Here is a 24,460-nt window from a genome sequence, read left to right as displayed (position 1 = left end):
TTCTGATGTTAGTACGTATTGCACAACATAGTGAATATACTAAAAATTACTAATTGTACACCATAAGATGATAAATTTTACGGGCTAAGGATATAACTCAGTTGGTAAAGTGCTTGCTTCACATGCACAAAGCTCTGGGTTCAATCCCCAGCACCACACACATACAAAACAAGATGGTATACTTTATAGGACCCAGGTCTAGCCCCCAGCATCATACACACACACACACATACACACACATACACACACAGAACAGGAAATTATGTGTGTGTTTAATTATGTATACATATCCATGTACATTATGTACATATCTAAAATTATAATTTTATATTTAAAAATTAAATTTTTTTAAAAAAATTAAGTAGGATCCTAAACTTGAAATAAATTCTAAGCAATTATGTAGGTCAAAGTGCAAACCTACTTGCAAAAGAACAAAATGGGAAAGTGCCCTTCCCTTCCCATCAGAACTGGTTAGATGTGATTTTTGTGTTCAGATACAATTTATGATACTTGCCCTTTTTTAGCATACATTAGATCAACTGAAAAACAATTTTTTTTGTTGTGAGTTTATATCTAGTTCTTACAACATTCTCTTTTACTCTGCTTTATGTTCACCATAGTACTTATTCAGTAGGATATAAGTTCCTTGAGAGAAAGTGTTGTTGGTTTTATCTGCAAAAATAAAAGGTTGTTAGAAAACAAAGCAGGAAAATGCCTATAAGTTTAAAAATCTATAGCAATTTCCATCTATTCCATATAAATGCCATTTTGTGATGTTTCAGAAAATAAATTACTTTAGCTACCTGTTAATCCTTTGGGAAGAGGCCCAGATTCTTTCCCATATGAGAATTAAAGCCCAGGTTACTAGCCCTATTCCTGAAGGTCCAGGTTTGCTGTGGTCTGGCCAATTAAACTCACATAATCAGATCCTTACATGCAACTTTCTTTCTCATGGGAGATAGTGAATTTCCTAATAAATCTTACTAAGAGGATCTCAGTACCCTGAAGTTGACTTTCAGGAAAAGTGTATATTAGTATTCTTCCTTTCTGATTTATTTGTTCACAATCCACTAGAATACTTCTGATTGTAGGTTCTATTACCCTTAAGGTCTTGGTTTCTCTTGGATTACTTGATCATGGGTGTTTTGATCTAAATACAGACAAAATATTTCTTAACATTGGCAGATACTTGCAAAATAGGGGGAATGAGCTTCCCTCTGAATACATATGAAGGAGAGGCCACCATGGTAATGTCAAATTTAATTCTAATATACTTATTATATATAGTAGCTAAGAGTGGCAAATGCCAAATGAAGACTGACTACAATTCATCTGATTACATATTTTTGACATGCACCAAAAATATAAAATTTATTGTTTACCATTTCCTGGTGGGGGGAGGAATATTTAAAATATTTTAATATATTTAAAATATTTTTGTGATTACCAAATGGAAACAATTCCATTTAAGACAGTCATCATTATACAAAATACATCTATGAACATGTGAATTGGTGTTAACATACTTTATATACAAACAGAGATATGATAAATTGTGGTATAAAGGTGTATTAAGAATTGTAATGCAAAAAAAATAAAGAGTGCTCATGTATATTGGCATAATTTGGCGTGAACATACTTTATATAGAGTTATGAAAAACTGTGCTGTGAATGGATAATTATGAATGTAATGCATTCCACTATTGTCATGTAAGAAATAAATTAAAAAATAAATAAAAATAAAAGTTTACACAGAGTTGCCCTCAAAATTAAAAAAAAAATAAAAAGTTGTTTTCTAGCTGTAGTTCAGTAGCTCACAAAGGTAACAACTAAGAAAAGACTATTCCCTCCCTTCCCCCCCAAAAAAACCCTTATGGTCAAAAACCCAGTAAAAACATATTTTTCATTCATGAATCAAAGAAATGGCCATAAAGCAAAACTTATGCGTATAAAAACAGATTCAGCAAGTTGTTTGTTTTTTGGTAGCAGGGATTGAACCCAGGGGCGCTTAACCACTGAGCCACATCCCCAGCCCTTTTTATATTTTATTTAGACAGGTTCTGGCTAAGTTGCTAAGGCTGGCTTTGAACTTTCAATCCTTCCACCTCAGCCTCCTGAATCTCTGGAATAGCCATTGCACCTGGCTAGATTCAACAAGTCTTAAATAAATATATGTGATGCTTTGGTTTTAATGTTTTCATGTGTTTGATAAAAAACAACAGACCATTTTCCATATAGTAATTAAAAATAGTAATTTCCCTCTTAATTTATTAAATAATATTTAATAATTAAGTTGCACTTGAAAATATTTGTAAATGTAAAGGAGTGATTTTTTAAATAGTTTTTTGCTGTAAAGAAAGGCTATTTGGTGTTTTAGGAAACATCATTGTTTAATGTACTCTATTAATAAGATTATAACTGGATCATCCTAGTCATCTAACTTGGAACTTGGAACTAACTACGAAAATACCCAAAGAAACAGATGGATTTAAGCCCAATACTGGAATGGAACGATTCAGATGCTGTCCAAGTTCTAGGGATTTCAAAAGGAGACTGAAACCTTAGTATATAAACACTTTGTCCTATTCCCATTCTCCCATCTACAGCATACAATGCTAGAAAATAACAAAATATTGCGAAGTTTAATACTTACAAATAATCAAAATTATAAATCAGTCAAATTCAGCCAACTCTTCATTCTTACTGAGTAGAATAGTGAAATGCCACTGCAGGCCACTAACAAAAATAACATGAATTCTGCCTCTCAAAGTAGGTAGATAGATGCTGATTTGTAATCATGAATGAAAATCTTTTCTCCACAGGGTTTTCAAAACAAAAATTCAGGGATATTTTAGCAGAGAGAAAAATCTAACAAAAATGGTTAAGATAGTATTGTTTTATAAAAATGAATCCTGTCAATTTTGCCTACAATCAAACGTTTGTTTTTGATACACCATTCATGGTTCTTCACTGGTAAAATTACTTAAATCCAAACTGCTTTCTGTGGTTTATGCTGGGCTATTGGAATTTATTCCAAAATGCTGTCTCTTATAATTCTCTATTGAATGGCTTCACAATTTCCATTTACATTATTTAGGATGGCTTTTCATGTAATCTCAAATTATATAATCAAAAGAAAGGAGTCAGTATAAAAAGTGGGATGTATATTTTCAATTGGCAAATTCAGTACTAACTAGGTATATTCTTTAGGTTTTACAGATAACCAAAGACTGAAGTTAAGTTTTGATCTTTTTGTCAAAGTAAAATATATTCTCTCCAAATATTTTTGAAAACCTTTTGCTTATCTATTGAATGCTTTCCAATAAACCTTTCTTCCTGTTCTGTCCCCTCCTGCCTCCAGTCATCTAGATGTCTTCTCAGAGCTACTCCAATCCTGGATCACTGTGGAGAGTAAAGGGTAAGTAAATACATAACTATTCTTTGTTCTTAATAATTGGAAGGTAGGGATAAAAGTGGTTCTTTTTTTTTAATCTTATTTTTTTTGGAACTGGGGGTCGAACCCAGGACTTTGCAAATGCAAGGCAGACACTTTGCCTCTGAGCTACATTCCCAGCTCAAAAGTGGTTCTTCAGGCTGGGGCACAGCTCAGTGGCATAATAGCATTTACCTAGCATGTCCTTGGTCCTGGGTTTGATCTCTAAGACTATGCTCCCCCCAAATCAAATTAAATTAAAAATAAAAAATAATAAGACACCTCAGATCAAATAAAGTGAATTCTAATAAGATTTACCTCTTTGGACTTGAAAAATTATACTTTGTTTTGTATATACTATAAGCTTGAAATTCAATAATATATGAAGTTTAAAAAATTTCCTATTTTCAACTTTCATTACATACTATTAATAAATGGAGTTTTAAATGTCTAATAATTGTAAGTATATATTTTTATAAAGGTTTAGTTATCTAGTTTTTTTCTGTGTTTTTTGTTCTTGGCATAAAGGATCATGCTCATTATGAGAAAGTCTGTGAGACTGTTTTATTTTTCTCTTGAACAACTATAAAGAACTCAACAGAACTGTGAGCTGTTGGGTACTATACTACTTGCCTGTAATCCCCAGCTACTAGAGAAGTTGAGTCAGGAGGAACACAAGTTCAAGGCCAGCCTGGGTAACCCTGTCTCCAAATATAACATAAATATGACTGGGATGGGGCTAGGGTTGTAGCTCAGTGGCAGAGTACTTGCCTAGAACACGTGAAGTACTGGGTTCAATCTTCAGCTACATAAAAATAAATAAATAAAATGAAGGTATTGTGTCCACCTACAACTACAAAAAAAAAAAAAAAAAAAAAAAAGAAAGAATGAATGGGATGTAGCTCAGTGGTAGAATGCCCCTGGGTTCAATCCCCAGTACTGCAAAAAAAAAAAAAAAAAAAAATAGCCAGATAAGATAACCAGTAGTGGGCCAGGGTTGTAGCTCAGTGGTAGAGAGCTTGTCCAGCATGCGTGAGGCACTGGGTTCAATCCCTGGTTCAATCACATAAAAAAAAAAAAAAAAAAACAAATAAAATAAAAGTATTGTGTCCATCTACAACTTAAAAAAAATAACCTATAGTACATAAGACTTAGGTAGAATTAGTCTTAGGATGACTAATTCTATTACATATCTTTGGGTGCAAATTACATTGCCAACATTTCAAATAATGAAAATTTTGTTGACTTACTCTGGAACTTTCTAGAAGGAAAAATATGACAAGAACTATGTATGAAGTATCAAAAACAAACATTATAACATCAAGGTTTTCTGAAATTTTTCTTTATAATTTTCCCTTGTTCAAATTACCTCTGTGTTGGGATCATGTTGGGTTCAACATTAAGGTCACTTCAACAAACACCGGTATTTGGTGCCCTATATGCAGTGAATTCTATAAGCTCGGAATATAAGCAGTAACCCCTGGTGAAGGCAATAAGGGGTGCATTGTTTGTAGAAAATTTAAAAACAATAAAATCCACGTAGTTTTTTTTTATTATCAGTATTATTGGGCAAAGACTTCTAGCTTGGTAAACTACTGCCAATTTAGGCTCAAAAATACTACATAGCCAATACATTTGAGATATTTATTGCAGAAGGCTCTCATTCTCACCTTTATTTTAAATTTTTAAAAATATAAATGTAGGGAGTGTGTTACCAGTATTAACAAAGGCAGCCTACAACCTAATTTCAAATGTAAATACATATAATGAATATTTTTTAAATTCCATCAAGTCACGAGAAGAATTGTGGACATATGTGACTTTCTATTTGAACCTTCAGATATTAGTACCCCAGTATTTTAAAGTCACAAGTATGTGCCTAAGAAAGTAATTGAAAGATCAAAACAAGTCATACTTGCATTTAATGTTTGGGAATTTGTGTTTTTCACAGAACTGAACCCACACTAAGTATCTGACTCCATTATAATTCATTCTAAGACTTAAATATAAGACCTTTATTTTTTCAGATAGGGCACCTATTCTCAAATAAGCATTCATAACTTTATTAACCTCGAATGATATAAAATAAGGCAATGCTATTGGCAATATAGGCTATGTAATTGAAAATCATCTGTATATGTGCTGATTCTTTGGATCATGAAAGTTCATGAAGATGTGAAGAATTGAAGACACGCTCCCCAGATTAAAACCCAAAACAACATTAATAAAAGAAATTAATATTTAAGTACAAAGGCAGGCTGAGGAGTATAGTTTAGTGGTAGAGTGCCTATTTAGCCCAAACACTGCAAAATAAGAAATTAATAAAAGCACATGCTTGTAATCCCAGCAACTCAGGAGGCTGAGGCAGGAGGATTATAAATTGAAGGCCACTTGAAAAACTTTGCTTTTTATTTTGAGGCAGGGTCTTGCTTCAAAATAAAAAGCAAAAAGGGCTGGGGATATCACTTATGGTAAAATGCCCCTGGGTTCAATACTCAGTACAAAAAAAGAAAGAAAAAATACAAAAACATTTTTTTCATCAATGTTTCCACCACCAATTGTTCCCATACTTATTAGAATTCTCCAACTCTGTAACTCTCTAGTTAGGGAAGAACTAATATTTTATAGAGGCAGATAGTTTTCCTTTCCAATGCTGTTACAGGTAGAGAATAAAAGGACATAACGAACCAAGAAAAGCACAAACATTTTATGTACATGCAAAAAATACAAACACAGTGACAAAGTGTTTAATGTCAAAAAGAGAGCAAAATCTGTTAATAGCTGTGTGTGCATACATGTTGTTTTAAATATGTATATTTATTTTATTAAATAATTGCCATAGCAGGGATTGAAACCAAGGGCACTGTGCCACTGAGCTACATCCCCAAGACCTTTTTATTTCGAGGCAGGGGTCATGCTAAATTGCTGAGATTATCCTTGTACTATGATCCTTCCATTTCTACCTTCTGAGTTGCTGTGAGTTGCTGAGATTACGGGTATGTACCACAGCACCCAGTTATTATATTAAAAATAATTTTATTTGCCCCAAGGGAGGTACCTTATTTTTTTATTTATGTGTATATAAGTAATATTTTTATCATAGTATATAAAAGATATATATTTAACCAAAGCAGGGGGTAAAATCATATCTTTGTTACTTTACAGTCAGATTCACTTGTGCATTATCAAATCAAATCACTGCTTTTCTTGCTTTGTTAGTGAGAAAATGTGTTTTTATTTTCATAGTTAAAATAAATATGTGCTAATTTCTTGGGAAAGCAGGATTCTAGTATCAAAATACATTCTTATAGGATGAATTATTTATAATTAAGGCATTGCACATTAATCTTATAAGAAATTTATAATTAGAACTTTCATTAATATATATACTAATAAACATATAATTGCTATGCTTTGTTGAAGGCACTGGCCTTTTGCCATAAGACTGAAAAAAAATATATATATATTATTATATATATCATACAAACAAAAGGAAGACTAGCTGAAAAACAGACTGTGAGACTTCAAATAGTCTCTGGTAAAAATAAAATTTCCAAGTTAGTTTGTAAATTAATTGTTTGAAACTTGAACAGTTTTTCACTGGGCCAATGTTATAAACTGTTCAGTTTCCAGATAAGTCCACAGAAATCTACTTAACCCATAATTTAAATAAATTTTAGGACCTTGCTTAAGAGGTAAACTATTCACTTATTTAGAAGTTTGTTGTCTTTCTTTTCCTGAGGAACAGGTATTTAGCAAATTGGACAAAAAACTCCAGTCCCCAGAGCTAGCAACTAGATAAAGGCAGAAAGCCTTAAGTGGGCACAGAGTGACAGTTTGGGTCTTGGGAGAGATGGTCAGGACAACACAGAGTAAAATACAAAAAAAAAGTCTGTAACAGCATCAGATAAGAAAAAATGGATTCAACAAGAAGTGGGTAACTCTCATTGGGTAGGCATCTGTTGAGTCAGGGTGGTGTTACTGCTGTCCTCAAATATTAATTAAACTAAGAAACTCAAATTTGGATTACAAGTAAAAGTTTGGAAAAGAAACAAAATTTGCAGGTCATCAGAATGGAATGTTGCCTATAACGAAAAAAAAAATATGGTGAAAAAGAACTGGTTGGATAAATTGTTCAGTTCTTAATTCTAAACATGATGAACAAAAAGGCTGAAACAGAAAATGCAGCAAAAATTTCACTTACAAATTTACAGTCCCAATGTTGTTTGGTCTGCCTGTTTGAAACTCCTGATGAAGTAGGTTGTAGAGAAAAGTCTCAGACTGAATCCCATCAGATAATTAGCTAAGGATCCTTTGACTACATTTCAGGCTTTCCAAAACAGCCTCCATGTGACTAGATATGTCACAATCAATGTTCTTTTCCTGAAAGTGCTAAAATAAATGTTTTTGTATTCTTCTATCATTGTCTCTCTCTTCCATGTAACTGTATCTTTTCTCCCAATTTTGGTAGCATAAACAAAAGACATGTCAAATGCACACGGCAGGAGAAAGATGAAAATTTACATTTCATAATATTAGCAAACCAATAATATAACACTATAAACAGACAACAATTCTAGAAAAAGAACAGAGATTGTTTTTTAAAAATCAAGACTGATCACTTAACTTCTGTGGGCTCTGACACTAAAATCAACTTTAGTCCATAAACCTGGCAGGTTGTCTTAGGCTACAGACTGTATTTTGGCAAAAAAGTTCATCTGTGCCAAAACATATGCAGCAGAAACACAAGAAATATTTATCTGGATCTTTTAAAAACAGCAATATATTTTTATATTAATATATTAAGGATTATTGTATCATAACATGTTTATAATACACTTTTATATTAAATAATAGCATACATTTGAAGGATAATTTAGTCTATTAGTTTTGTTCTTCCAATATACCTGGAAAATAAAAAACAAATAAAATATGCCTGAAAAAATTGAAGTATATTTGTAAGTGGGAATATTTAAGTGTTATCAAGTATTGTAAAATGTGTTTATTTAATTATTGTGGAAATGTAAATTAAAACTCCCCCAAATATACAATCCTCCCATTCTTCCTTTATCTGCAGAAGAACTAATGAGCTTGAGCTTTACTTTTAACAAGTTAGAGAAAGGAATCTTTTTACATATCTACTATATTAAAATGTCTATCGTTAAATGACTAAGTTTTTAAGTCACTAGGTTTCCTAGACACTTCAATGGAATCAGCAGTCATTGATCCAACCCCAACTCCAAGACTGGAACGTCGTAATGATAGTTCCAAGGCAGAAATCTGACGTAATTCTTTACGACACAATTTTACAGGTGTGATACCATGAAGCTGTTCCACATTTCCCACTGGCTGAATTTGGGATGATGGTCGACTGTGAGATTTTGTAAACTGATATTCATCTGTTTCTGTTTTATCATCATTGCTTAACAGTTGCCCACTAGACGGTGCTAAAGAGCTAAAAATAGAAGGTAACTCTGGGGCATCTTCCCAAAGTTTTTGGGAATTTGATTGTGTTCTTAAACTGCTTGAAGAACTGTTTACTTCTCTTTCTCTTGCACTTAATTTCATACTTTCAGTTCTGGATGCCCATTTTAATTCTTCTGAAATCACACCTGCCTCTTCAGGGTTCAGGACTCCATCTCCAGCATCATGATCTAAAAATAATCCCAAAACCAAAAATTCAGAGATCATTTCCTTCAAATCAGGTATTTTAATCATAATATCCTAACATAACTACATTAATATTTCTCACTATGCTTGTTGTTTGTTTAATGTTTCTTTTAGACACACAATGTGTGAGTATTAATTATTCCACTTATTCCCTGGAAAACTTGGAATCTCTCTATTTGTGTTTCCATGCCTGCCCTCTGCTTAGCTTGTTGCTAGAAAATTTCAAATCCAGCCAAGTGAAAATTTCAAATCCAGCCTCTGTCCCTGGAGGCATACTTCAGGGACTTGGCATTAAATGTATAAAAAGCTGGTCTTTGGTTGGTTCTCCCAGCATGACAGAAAGGTTCTGATATCCAAATGTCCTCAGGGTTGTGTGCCACAACTTCCACGATGGAAATGAAGATGACAGTATACCCTCTCAGTAAGGAACAACCACTGGAATGAGTGATTAGAAGTAAGTGAAAAGACCCAGCTATCATACTCTTTGGTTTATACCCAAAGGACTTAAAATCAATGTTTATAGAAGCTCAACTCACAATAGCTAAACTTGGAACCAACCTAGGTGTCCTTCAACAGATTAATGGATAAAGAAAATGTGGTATATATACACAATGGAATATTATTCAGCTTTAAAAAAGAATGAATTTATGGCATTTGCTGGTAAATGGATGGCACTAGAGAATATCATAGTAAGTGAAATAAGCCAATCCCAAAAAAAACAAAGGCAAAGTTTTTTTCTCTGATATGCAGATTCTAACTCACAATAAAGGTGTGTGTGTGGGGGGGGGGACTAGGGAAAAACAGAGTTACTTTAGGTAGAGGGGAGTGAAGGGAGGGGAGGGAGTAAGGGGGTAGGAAGGACAGTAGAATGAATAAGACATTATTACCCTATGTACATATATGACTACACGACCAGTGGGATTCTGCATTATGTACAACCAGAAAAATTAGAAATTATACTCCATTTATATAAAATGTATCATAGTGCCATGTATCATACTTTCATGTATAACTAATTAAAACAAATTTTAAAAAAGAAGTGAAGAGATCAAAGCTTAGAAATCGTCTAATCATAACATCTATCATCAAAGACAAAACTTGCTTAAGAGAAATACATATAGGTACTAAATCTAATATGATGAATGCAAACTTCAACATATGACAATACATACTTAATATACTTTTAGTTCTTTGAAGACAAAGTTGCATAGTGACAGACCCCAATTCAAATCTGACCCCCACATACATTTTATTTGGTCTTTAATGTTAATAATTCTTGATACAAAATTTTAAAATTAGAGTTTCATATAAAGTATAGATTCTCAACTTTTCTACAAAAATTAGAAGAGCTAAGAATTTCTGCATAGCAACAGTAGCTGAAAAATTGCCCCTACTCATATAGATGACAACTGTAAAGCCCTCTAATTCTCTTTGGATTCCTGGTTCCTATAGACATTCTAGCTTGTAACCTTGGTTTAAAACATTGATTTTTCAGGTTTTGAAGTCCCTCAAAAACAAAAAACCTGAACTAATAAATGACATAGATCCTCAAATGGAACTAGAGCAGATAACAAGTTGATCATAGATAGTGGCCCCAAACTCTAATGTTGCACATTAGGGTTACCAAGAAGCTTTAAAAAATTCTGCTGCCCAACTCAGAGTGTCATTTTACTTGTAAAGATTTTATGTGAAAGAGCAGAAATGGGCCCACTGCCGAGGCTCACTCTCGGGTTCACTTGGATTCTTTATAATAGGAAGTTTCCCACTTGCAAGTTTAAGTTTCCCATTTAAAAATGAAGAAGCAAAACTAGGGAGAGATTAATTTTCCCAAGTTCACACAACTAGTAGAAGTTAAGATTTAAGGGCTGGGGGTATAGTTCAATGGTAGAGCATTTGCTTAGTATGCTTGAGGCTCAAGATTTGATTCCCAGCGTTGCCAAAAAAAAAAAAAAAAAAAAACCAAAAAAACCAAATAACCCAAGCTAGGGTTCCTTATCTTTTTAATATTTTTTTTAGTTATTGATAGACCTTTATTTATTTATTTATTTATTTATGGGCTAAGAATCAAACCCAGTGCCTCACAAATGCTAGGCAAGTACTCTACCATCGAGCTACAACCCCAGCCCAGGATTCCTTATCTTATATATAGTTTGATAGTGATTTAAATTGGTACAAGAATGGTATTAAATACTTAAGTGGAAGTGGAAATACTGAGTGGCCATATAAAATTTTATCCTCAAAGTATGTTAAAAAACATTAACATCATAACTATGACCAACAATTGACCAAGATATTTTACTTAAAATTAATTTTTCTATTTGGAAAAAAGTTAAAAGAAGATAAATGTAAGTCTCATAGGCAGACAACAGAGACTACTATTAAAACCAGTGAATTAAAAGTGGGGTACAGTGGTTTATGCCTGTAGTCCCAGGTATTCTGCAGGCTGAGGCAATAGGATTGCTTGAGCCCAGGGGAAATACTTAAGCCCATAAGTTTAAGGCCAGGTTAGGCAATATAGCAAGAGCATGTCTCAAAAAAATAAAAAGAAGACATTTCGGGGAACTCAGAATTTGATATATTTCAATTACTATATGTTATAATTCAAATAGACTTCATTTAATGTTATAAAATTATATCTTGAGATAGGATATAACATAAGCTCTATCCTTAACATCACTGAAACTATTTTTAAAACATGGTGAAAATAAGAAAATAATTATGCTAAAATGTAGGTAGATTTATGGATGATTTGTTTTCTGCATTTTCAAAAATTTCTATAATGACAATGTTACATAATGACATGTTATAGCCAAAAACAGTATTTAAAATTTTTTTAGGTAGAATGGCAAATTAGCGAAATAATACGTTCAACATTATTATCAAGACTAGACTTCTTGGGCAAGTTGGTCAGATAGGTGTGTGTTAGATAGGTGTGTGTTGCATTTTGCACCTCCCCAAGATTATTCAACTTTATTTTAGTTTTTTATTGTTTCCTTAAAAGACAGAATGAGGGGGGCTGGGGCTGTAGCTCAGCCCGCAGAGTACTTGCCTAGCATGCATAAGGCACTGAGTTCGATCCTCAGTACCACATAAAAATAAACAGATAAAATAAAGGCATTCTGTCCATCTATAACTACAAAAAAAAAAAAAAAAAAAAAAAAAAACCAGAACGAGAATCAAGGTTTCTGAAATCTGTGTACCACCATACCACTCTGTCATTTTTTAGAAAAAATGTCTAGTAGACTCAGGAGTATAAACATGGGCCATTTACAAACCAGAAGTCTAATTTCAGTTATCTCAAAATTGAAAGTGGGGGATGGGTCTGTGGCTCAGTAATAGAACACTTGCCTAGCATGTGTGAGGCACTGAGTTCGATCCTCAGCCACCACATAAAAATAAATAAATAATATAAACGTATTGTGTCCATCTACAACTAATAAAATATATTTTTAAAAAATTGAAAGTGGGTGAGCTTCTTTTGTTTAAGTGATGGGGATTGAACCCAGGGTCATGTACATGATAAGCACCTTGTACATGATAAGCTACCACACTTAGCTACAGAGTGGGTTTTTTTAAAAGGCTAAAATGGTTTTATGTTAATTGCTTTTTCTTTGTTATTTAATATCTGTTTACTTTTTATTTAAGAAATTTTTTTTTCAGTACTGGAGAATGAAGCCAGGAGTGTTCTCCTTCTGAGCTACATCTCCAACCCTTTTTAACAATGTTATTTTGAGACAAAGTCTTGCTACGTTGCCCAGACTGGCCTGGAACTTAAAATATTCCTATCTCAGTCTTCTAGGAACCTGGAATTAGAGCCATGTGCACCTGGCACTTTTTAATTTTTTGCAAGTAATATTTCAAGTAAAAGTTTTAGTTACATATTTCAGGTATTGTTTTTAAGTAATGAGTTGTATAAATAAGCACCTCTGTACTACTACATTGAGAATCAGAAAGTTTAGTCTCCTTAGAAGGATTTGTATGTTTGTATCATATCTCTCTGTATCTCTGTCTCTGTCTCTCTTTCTCTCTCTCTCTCTTTTTTTTTGGGAGGGGGGATACCAGGGATTGAACTCAGGGGCACTCAGCCACTGAACTACATCCCAACCCTATTTTGTATTTATAGACAGGGTCTCACTGAGTTGCTTAGTGCCTTGCTTTTGCTGAGGCTGGCTTTGAACTCATGATTTTACTTTTTAGTTGTAGTTGGACACAATACCTTTATTTTTTAATTTATTTTTATGTGGTGCTGAGGATAGAATCCAGGGCCTCACACATGCTAGGTGAGTACTCTACCGCTGAGCCACAACCCCAGCCCAGCATATATCTTTTCATTGCATATATTTTTTTCACTGAACCCATCTTCTGTGCCCATCTTTAAGCAATTTCATTTAAAGGTACAAATTAGGTCTATTACTGAAATTAGTGCTTTATAATTATATATAGGGGCTCATTGTGACCTATTCATGTTTGCCTACAACATAATTTATTCCAATTAATTCCCCAGTATTTCCCCTTTCTCTCCTCTTCCTAAAAGGTTTTATTTCTAAAAAAAATTTTTTTAATTGTAGTTGGAACCCAAAACCTTTATTTTATTTATTAATTTTTATGTGGTGCTAAGGATTGAACCCAGGGACTCGCACGTGCTAGGTGAGCACTCTACAGCTGAGCCATAACCCCAGCCCCTTCCTAAAAGGTTTTAAGGCCAATTTTTCATCAACCATTCTTAAATTGTTAGAATATGCTCCAAAGCAGAATATTTCTTTTATAAAATATAGACTGTTATTTTAGAAATATTAACTCCTCTTTATTTTGCTGACTTGAGGGTATATTTTAATCATAGCAATATATTACCTTCATAGCATTTCTTTTTACAGAATATTTTTGTCATGTTTGATAATTTCATTTATGAAGGTGCTAATTCTACTTATCTATATATAACTATGCAAAGAAACATCTTTATCTCAACAATGGATTTTATTAATTTTTTTAATTTCCAAAAAGGCCAGTATATAAAAAGCTTTGATTTATCTTAGAATACACACACTTTTAACTTTACTTTTTGTATTATCCATTGTATTATACATATTTTTTATGATAATGGAAGGCTTAATTTACCATAAAACAGGAAAATGACAGCTATCTTAAATTACAGGGTTACTTTAAGGATTAAGTGAGTTAAGGACTATAAACAATGGCACAATGCAATCAATAAACAATCAAGGTGGTGCATGCCTGTAATCCAATCGGCTCAGGAAGCTGAGGCAGAAGGAGGATGAGTTCAAAGCAGCCTCAACAACTTAGCCCCTAAGCAACTCAGTGAGACTCTGTGTCTAAATTATATATAAAAAAGGACTGGGATATGGCTCAATGGTTAAGTACCTCTGGGTTCAATTCTGGGTACAAAAAAAAAAAAATTGCTTCCCACAGTTTTAATGGGTATTATTTTATAGTTTATAGTTTAGTTTACAGGCCCTGTGTTGAATCCCCAGCACTGCAAAAAAATATATATTTTTTTAAAAATGTAAAATACAGAACTTTGTATTTTACATTTTAAAAAATATTTTAGATAGTTGCACTCCTCAACTGTTAAGAAAAATAAGGAGTTTGTAGTGGCAATATACAAACAGTTCTTGAAGTAAAATGAGTAGTTATATAGACACCATTTACTTTGCAGCTGATAACTGTATTTCAGAGATTCATCAATCCATTAAAGAATTAACTCCAGCATTTATAGTCCACAAGATTATCTGTAGCAACCTTTATTTGGAGTTAATATGTCCCTTTGAAATATTACTTCATTCAGCCACATCAAACGTGATCTAAATGTTCTAAATGTTCTCCATGATGAATAAACCTTTGACAGCTGAAAAAAATAAATTTTAAAAATGACTATCTCCTTTACACATATGTATGTGTTCTGTCATTCATTCTTTCACTTCTCATGGGGTTCTGTCTTATACATGGTGAAAAAACTAGTTTTGTCCAGAGAGACATAGAGAAGTTAAATGTCTCATCCTAAATAACCCAGTCACGGGGAAATCAGCATGATCTCACCAAATGCTAGAAAAACAGTGTTTGCATGACAAGTAACTAGTCTTACGTTCTGACAATGCTAGTTGCCATTGAAATGCTTCCCGTGTCAGTTCTTTAAGTTTCTTCTTAAGATCCCTGCTGGTTTTCTTATAGAAATAAAGATCTTTTTCCAATTGCTGAATTTTATCTTCATATGTTTTAAAAGTTTCTATAATGCTTTCTCCATCTTGTTCTATAAAGCAAAAATTTATAGTTATACTTGGTTTTAAATAAATGATTCAAAATTATATTTTAACTTAGCCCCAAACTATCTTTAAAGGGTCACATATCTATTACTTTACTTTAGATTTGTTTTCAGTTACAATTTGGATTCTTCTGCCCATAACATTTTTTTAAAAGACTGAGCCCTTAATCATTTTCTCCACCCTACCCTCAACAACCTCTAACTATATGTTTATAAGTCTGCATTTTTTTGCAGTTCATATTAACAAGACTTATCCCTAGAACAGAAGAAGTAGGTGTTTCCTATAAAAAGTTCACTTTTGGAACTCTGTCCACAAGCTGCATTAATATCTTAAAGTTTATATCAGACATTGTGGTTATATGGAAAGTCTTAAGAGGCCCTAAGAAACATTTTTTTTTTTTTTTGGCCTTAAGAGCCTAAAAAAACCCCACCAACACCACCACCCCACACCCACACCCACACCCACACACACAAAACGGACTAGAGAAAGATAAAATCACAAAAGAAAACACCACAGGAAAAGAAGGTAAATAGCCAGCATAAGTTCTAGTTTATGCCAAAATATAACTTAAAGCCTCTAATTACTACTTGTGAATGTCTAACACTGTTCTAGAACAGTAAAATCTAGTATACTGCTTTCAGAAGATACATACTTTTGGATTTACTCAGGAGATATATTTATAAAATGGTCCTACTATTTGTTTTTGTTAATATCAGCTGTTTCCTAAAATTTTATTTAAGTATGCTTGTATAGTTTATCTTGTTATAACAATTGCTTAATGATATCATAAATCAGAATCCACAGAAAGTAGGGCTGGGGATGTAGCTAAATGGTACAGCACTTGCCTAGCATGCATGAGGCCCTGAGTTTGATCCCCAGCACTGCAAAAAAGAAAAAGAAAAAAAAATCTCCATGAAGTATGAACTTACATCTAATTCAGCTGAAATTAGAAAACTCACGGATTGTTAACATTTTTAGTTACAACTTTGTTATGAAAAACTTGTAGTTATAGAAATTAATGATTTTTAAAATGTCTTTATTTGACTATGGCATGAACTTTTGATGTATAATCCTTGTCACTTTAAAATTCTCTGCACACATCACTTTTAGAGACAACAGAACTAAATTAAGGTAAGGAGAGCATGTTTGAATGCAATAATGATGTTGGGATCCTGCCAAGGAAATCCTGTCATTAGTCAATTGGTTGCTAATTAACAATTATAGGATTAATTTCAAGGTAAGCTGCCTCAACACTTAAATTCAAATGTTCTCCAATTTTCTTCTTCCTCAGGTTGTTATTTCTTCCAGATCCCTTTTGACCCATTTTCAGCTGTGGATTCATGAGACTCAAGAACAGTAACATTATCACCGGGCAGTGATTTTGTTGCCATGGCAGCTGTTTGTGTACTGGCCATATACCCAGGTAATGTGAAGTCCACTTTTTGGGACAGCTTTTTTCTTTCTTCCTTTTTCTTCTTTTTTTGTACTGGGAACTGAACCCAGAGTGCTTTACCACTGAGCCACATTCCCAATTCTTTTTATTTTTTACTTGGAGATTGGGTCTCACTAAATTGCTTAAGGCCTTGCTAAATTGCTAAGGCTGGTCTTGACCTTGTGATCTCCTGCCTCACCCCCTTGGGAGTCGCTGAGATTACAGGTGTGCACCTTGTGCCTGGCTATGATAGTTTTCTTTTTGCATCAGAGATGACAGTTGAACAGATACTCATTGATAACTGTGCCTATCAATAGTAGTCTAGTTTTGACCTAGGATACATATCCTCCTTAATGCATAAAATTTTACAATCAACTGAAAATTACAAGAAATATAACTAAGAATGTGACAAAACCTATCACTTTAATTTTGTGAAAGTAAAATAATTAAAGTATCATAGTACTATATTCCTAGTATTCCTAGGAGATAGAAAAATTTTAACTCTACACTTAAAAGCCAGACAAAATCTCCACATTTCAACATAAAAACTAAACCAACAACAAATAGGATTGTGGTGTGCCCTAATGGGGCAAGCAGAAGGGATGGCATTTCAAGCATGAATAGCCTCGTATCAACTTCAGCTATCCCGAAACATAGGACCAAAACAGGTAAAGGGCAAAAATTTGTGCAAGTAGTAACTGCTTATACATTGGACTATTAAGAAATAAGTTCTGTCTCATTTTCCTTCTTAAATATTCCCCCATCACCTTTATACAACTGACAAAAAGAAAGAGTTACCTTTGAAATGACGTAATAGCAGTTGCACCTTTTGCTCATGTTCCTTTTGCTGAAGTGTCAGTCTCCGGTCACATTGCAATTTCAGATGTTCCAATGCAGATTCCAACTCACGAACCATATTATCCCGTTCCAGAACCTTCATTTTAATTTCTTCATTTTGTAACTGTTGTTTTCTTTCAGCTTCTCTCAAATTAACAACCTACCAAAGACATTTTTTTTTTTTTTTTACTTTTTAAGTGTAATTTAGATAGCCTAACCCAATAGACTAATCTACTTTTCTTGAGTTTCATAAAGATGAGCTTCTTTGGGGCTGGGGCATGTCTCAGTGGTAGCGCACTTGCTTGGCATGTGTGGGTACTGGGTTCAATTCTCAGCACCACATATAAATAAATAAAATAAAAGTCCATCAACAACTAAAAAACAATGTTTTTTTTTTTTTTTTAAAAAAAGATGAGCTTCTTTAATCTCCACATTTTAAGTGCTTCCTGAAACATACTGGGTCCCTAGGCAACTACTTTATAACATATCCACAAAATAATATAATAGTTGGGCTGGGGTCATAGCACAGTGGTACAACAATTGCCTAACATGTGTGAGGCACTGGGTTCAATTCTCAGCACCACAGATAAATTAAAAAAAGAACAAATGAAAGTCCACTGACAACTAAAAATTTTTTTAAAAAGTAATCTAACAGTCTTCTAAATGTGTCGAAATTCTGAATTGGTAATGCTTTCATTTTATTTTTTTATTTTTTCTTTAAATATTTATTTTCTAGTTTTCGGCGGACACAACATCTTTGTTTGTATGTGGTGCTGAGGATCGAACCAGGGCCGCACACATGCCAGGCGATCATGCAACCGCTTGAGCCACATCCCCAGCTCCTCATTTTATTATGTCTTTCTAATAATCACCCCTTCAAAACTTTTTAATTCCCTACTTTAACCCCAAAATGGATGTTATGAATAAGTGGCAGAATTTTTAAACTATAAACAAAGAGATTCAGTTTCAAGCTTGTATATCATCTGTTGGGTTCTTTTTTGATATGAAGTAAAAATACTTCAGACACAACGTTAGTATCATAGAACTTGTCGATAATTTAATGACATCCTCACCAGAACAATACTATTTCTACAAAGGATCAGAAAATCCACTGATCTTGGCTAGAGTATCTTGGGGTAAGAACTCTTGCTTCAAGGGTAGCCTAGGACAGTACTCCATTATTTTCTGCCCTCCAAACACGAAAAAATAGAATGCACTCTCATCAGTAACAATAGTTTACTACTGACTGATTATCCACAAAGAGATTGTATATAACATTTTCATCTTTATTTCATACAATTAGAACTTTTAAAAACTTCAATGTTTTGTGTTCACCAACTATCTGATATTCCCATAAACTGAACAGACTTTTCAGAGACAAGAATTATCTAACCTGCCATACTATGTATTTATTTATTTTTAATTATTATTTTTTTTTATCTCTGGAGATTTAAACCCAGGACCTTGTGCATGCTAGGCAAGTGCTCTACCACTGAGCTATATCCCTACCCCTGTAATATATATCTTAAGTGAAAAAGATATTAGAGAAATGATGTGATGGTTCTGAATGCTGTGAAACACCTCTGGATCACTAAATTGTCCGATTCATATAAAATATTTTAATTGATTTAAGCACATTCAGGTTAATAAAATCTATTATTGTCTTTGCCATTGATGCATCACTTCATCTCCGTTTCAACTCACACATTATTCAAGAAAGTACAGGTTTACCTTGCCCTATAGCATTGAAGGAACTAAAACTCAGAGAGACCTTTATTTTTCAGGAATGCTGCATAGCAACATCCAAATCTGGAACCAAAAAATAATAAGGAAGTTTGGTTTTTAAAACTATATCAAAGAGGCCTTCTATTGAAAGGCCCTACAACTATAAGCACCTCACAAAGGTAAGCTTACAAATTTGGATAATCACAAAGTTTCAGATGACAACATTCAGTAGTATAAAGAGAAAACATGCTTAAGTATGTAATTACACCATCAAATCTTTCAGTCTTTCAGTTTCTTTAAAAATTCAACATAAATATGGGGAACCTATTGATAAGATAAATACTGTTCTTCCAAAACAATACCTTATTGAAATATCTGAAAAGAATAGCTCTAATTTCAACAGGATTCAGGCAACTTAATTTTTCCAAAACATTTGCTTCACTATGAGAAAGATTTTGTAGTGATGCTCTAAGCAAATTCTGGCGACTCTGGATACTTTCATTCTTGTATTCGATTGCAGCTTCCAAAGCTTCAATTCCTTCTTCAAGCTGGAAAAGAACATGTTCTTCCTAGATATAATACAACAGAAATCACTCATTTAAAATGAAATACTAAAACCTGGACTTTGTCATATACTCAGATCTTACTATACAATTTGAGTTTAATGGACATTACTGCTCTTTTACTATATATTTTTAGAAATATTTATTTTTTAGTTGTAGTTGGACACAATACCATTATTTATTTATTTTTATGTGGTGCTGAAGATCGAACCCAGGAACTTGCACATGCTAGGCGAGCACTCTACCACTGAGCCACAACCCCAGCCGTTTTACTATGTTTTAATAAAATAATGTTTGAGTGGAGTATGGTAGCACAACCTGTAATCCCAGTGGCTCAGGAGGCTGAGACAGGAGGACCACGAGTTCAAAACCAGCCTCAGCAAAAGTGAGGTGCTAAGCAACTCAGTGAGACCCTGTCTCTAAATAAAATACAAAATAGTGTTGGGGATGTGGCTCAATGTTCAAGTGCCCCTGAGTTCAATACCCAGTACCCCTCCCCCATAATAATAAGAATGTTTGAGTTTTGTTATGCCATACGATACTGTGTATGTGTGTGTGCATGTATATAAAACATATAATCATTGAGTCTTTACAGTAAATCTTGTATAATAAAATGGAATTGTTTAGGTGAGTACTATAACATTCCAAGGTCATACAACAAACGCAAATCACCTAATCAAAGGAATAAACTGGAAGGCCTCAGTCCACAGAATTAGCAGTTCTGTCATCTTCCTCCACCATTCCTACAGTTGCAATTTATATATATTGTCACTAATGAGATCTAGAGACCCTTGTTGTCCCTCTAACGACCTTTTAAAATAATATACTGCTAGGAGAGAAATAAGAAATAAATTTAGAATAAATTATTAAGAACTAGGAATAATTGGGGATTAGCTCAGTGGTAGAGTACTTGCCTAGCATGGGCAGGGCCCTGAGTTCAATTCCTAGTTCTGAAAAAGAATTAGGATATCAAAGGAAAGTCTCTGGAGGGAAAATAATAGTATGGCTTAACAAAGGTACTAAAGATTTAAGGACATGAAACATTTCATAAGATGCCTATGAAAAATACAGGCATTAAAAATAGTGAGAGCAGCCAGTGCACACCTATAATCCCAGCAGCTCTGGAGGCTGAGAGATTAAGAGTTCAAAGATAGCCTCAGCAAAAGCAAGGTGCTAAACATCTTAATGAGACCCAGTCTTTAAATAAAATACAAAATAGGGTTGGAGATGTGGCTCAGTGGCCAAATATTCCTGAGTTCAATCCCTCCTCCTCCTCCCTGAAAAAAAAAAATGGTGGAAGTGTATGATATTTTTTCACGTATCAGAGAAAATTTCCTTTGTAGGAAAAAAATAACAAAACAATGACTCCCTGTATGAAAATTATCCAGTTCTTTGAACTATCCAAATACATGTTATTGGAAGTGGAGGGAATACAAATTTCTGATAAGAAATTATGTGAGATTTGTGAGACCTGGATATGTTCCTGTATTCCTATACTGTTGTAGAGGTCAAATTTCATAAACTAAATTCCAGATGGTAGATTGTCCTATACTTGTATCCTTACTGTGAGCACAGTACCTACCACATAGTTTAAACTCTGGAAGTGTCTCCTGAATGAGTTAATGGAGAGGAAAAATTATATTTTCATATGTCTTTGGCTGTTTTTTCCTACTCTGCCCCTCAGCATGACAAAGGAAAATAATGTGAATATTTCCGGTCTACCAAAGGATAGAGTGACTTCTGGAAGTTCATTTTAGGAAATTGAAGAAACAGGTATGTAATAACATAGTCTAGTGGGAGGTTGGATAATACTTATTTTTAAAAGCCCATTTTATAAACTATTCTGGAAAAATATTTTCAATATTCTCTTTCTCTTTGTAATCACTAACCATCAGGAATTCAATGATTTCATAATTGTTCCAAAAGGAACAAATAATATTCATAATAATATTAATATTTAAAAAACTTTAAATAATGAAACTTTTTTAAAATGTTTTTTTTGTAGTTATAGATGGAGAGAATGCCTTTATTTTATTTGTTTATTTTTATGTGGTGCTGAGGATCAAACCCAGTGCCTCATGCTTGCTAGGCAGGCACTCTACCACTAAGCTACAGCCCCAGCCCAAATAATGAAACTTTTGAGTAAGCACTGAAATATGTATCTTTCTCTATAAATTAAACGAATGTTCTAGGCATAAAACATAATTCTAAGAGTGAATTATCCAAAGAATATACTGGACTTTTAAATTTATACTGTGATTATATTTTACCAAATGCAAATGTTAAAGAGTTTGCCTGTATATATAGCTGTGGACAATTTAGTATAAATTTAGTTTCTGGTTTTGGAACTAAGAAAATGCAGAGCTAATATAAAGTATTGACTTCATATAAAGTATGATTTCAGAGATGTGAGGATAGCCCACTCTACTGAGCCCACAGCTTATAAGTGGTGGTTTTCCCTAATTTAGCAAAGATGTAGGTTGGTTGACAAGATAAGTTTCCCATGAAACTCTTCTGGGATGAAAAATTTACCACAACACAAACCACAAATTACTGAAAGTTGACTGTGCTTTACAAAGTACACTGCTTTTCAAACTTTAATGAACAACAAGAACTCGGTTACAATTCAAACTCTGATTCAGCAGATTTGGGTGTGGCCTGAGGATCTGTACTTCAAAGAGGCTCCCCCATGTGATGCTATTGCTGCTAGTTCAGAGACAAGCAATAAGGACCTAAAGTAGTGGTCTGCAAACATTCTGGATTACACATCCCTATCAGCAGAAAATAAAACAAAAAGCTAACAAAAACTTTTGAGTAAGCACTGATATATGTATCTTTCTCTATAAATTAACAAATGTTCTAAGCATAAAACATGAAATTGAATGTTTAAAAGATGAAATAAACATAATAATTCTTATATTTTTTCCTGGATCCCACTTACTTAGTAGGCAACAAATAGCTCTGTACTATTAGAAAACTGGAGTTTCAAATAAATAAATAAATAATAAAAAAAGAATGTCCTTCAAACCCCGCCCCCCAAAAAAAGAGAGAGAGAGAGAAAAAAAACTGGAGTTGCCAGGTGTGGTGGTGCCTGCCTGTAATCCCAGCAGCTCACGGGGCTGAGGCAGGAGGATCTCAAGTTCAAAGCCAGCTCTAACAACTTAGCAAGACCCTATCTCTAAATCAAAATATTTTTTAAAAAGGGCTCGGGGCTGGGGTTCAGTGGTTAAGTGCTCCTGAGTTCAATCCTTGCTATCATAAAGAAAGAAAACTGGAGTTTATCCTGCCATCTGCAGCAACATGGATGGAACCAGATGACTATTAAATACGCAAAGCACAGAAAGAAAAATATTGAACATTAACATTCATTTGTGGAAACTGAAAACTGATCATACAGTACCTGTCACTGTATGTTAGGAAGGGTAAGTAGGAGAGTTGACTAACAGATACCAAAATACAGTTAGATATGGGAATTAGTTGTAAGTTTCCTTAGATCACAGTATGATACTTAGCCTACAATAATTTATTATCAATTTGAAAATAACTAGAGGAGATATTATAATATTTGAGACGTAAATGCTAATTATACTGATTTGATAATTGCACATTGGATTCATGTAGAATAAATATAATATTTATTCATTTGTAAATAAGAATATGAGAAAAATAAATATGCACCAAATAAAACAGAATAAACTAGAGTTCAAATATTCTTTTTTTAAAATTTTAGTTTCTGAATTTCATAAAAAAAAGGGACATGATCTGTCCTTAGTAAATTGTTAGGTAATCCTCTATTAATACAGTGATCTATTAGTAAAGTAATACAATTAGAAAAAACATTTTAATTTATTGTGGAAAGAGAAAATAATTTTAAGTAAGTTTAAAGACATCAAGATAGCAAATCATTCCACCTAGATTTTACTGGTCTTGTGTTACTTTAAAAATCTCATGTTTCTAGTCATCTACTACTGGCAGATCTATTTGGGAATATTAATCTTGATTTTCAAATAGTGGTAAGAGCAGAGCCAACTTCAGAGCTAAACTAAGGAGAACAACCATGCAAGGAAAAAGTATACAGGAGTTCTCAAGACTAAATGGAACCCTAACAATTGTGGGAGGCTTATCACTCCCTCAAACTAATCCAGAATAGCTGCTAATCAGGTATTATGTATGGTGCTATATTTTCACCACAGATCCATAAATAGTTTTGTTTCAGAACTTCACATGAAATAGAAGCCTCAATGTTTCTTGATAAGAGACCTCTACTCTTCTCCAAACATAATTTGCCTATTCTCATCACTGTGTCTTATTTAACAATGTTCTGTCTAAACTGGACTTCTGTCTTATATCTCATAGTACGTGTCATGTTTTTTTTGTTTGTTTGTTTTTTAAGTTGTAGGTGGACACAATACCTTAGTTTGTTTATTTATTTTTACCAGGTACTGAGGATCAAACCCAGTGCCTCACATGTGCTAGGCAAGTGCTCTACCACCGAGCTACAGCCCCAGCCCATGTCATGTTT

General features: G+C 33.4%; 1 protein-coding gene across 3 annotated transcripts in view; it reads right to left on the bottom strand.

Moving 5' to 3' along the window:
- Positions 1 to 8,602: 8,602 nt before the first annotated feature.
- Positions 8,603 to 24,460, bottom strand: part of Kif27 (kinesin family member 27) — a 99,803-nt gene continuing 83,945 nt past the window's right edge. For all 3 annotated transcript variants that reach the window (XM_026412475.2, XM_026412476.2, XM_026412477.2), the window contains 4 exons: positions 19,738 to 19,944; positions 17,612 to 17,810; positions 15,204 to 15,368; positions 8,603 to 9,087 (listed from right to left, as the gene is read on the bottom strand). In XM_026412475.2, the coding sequence (XP_026268260.2) occupies positions 8,603 to 9,087; positions 15,204 to 15,368; positions 17,612 to 17,810; positions 19,738 to 19,944 (1,056 nt within the window). The remainder of the gene's footprint in view (positions 9,088 to 15,203; positions 15,369 to 17,611; positions 17,811 to 19,737; positions 19,945 to 24,460) is intronic.

Source organism: Urocitellus parryii, chromosome 4 (genome assembly GCF_045843805.1).
Source record: "Urocitellus parryii isolate mUroPar1 chromosome 4, mUroPar1.hap1, whole genome shotgun sequence".
In the NCBI taxonomy this organism is placed as follows: Eukaryota; Metazoa; Chordata; class Mammalia; order Rodentia; family Sciuridae; genus Urocitellus; species Urocitellus parryii.
Note: the sequence above shows the minus strand (reverse complement) of the source record. Positions and strands in the feature narration are given on the sequence as shown.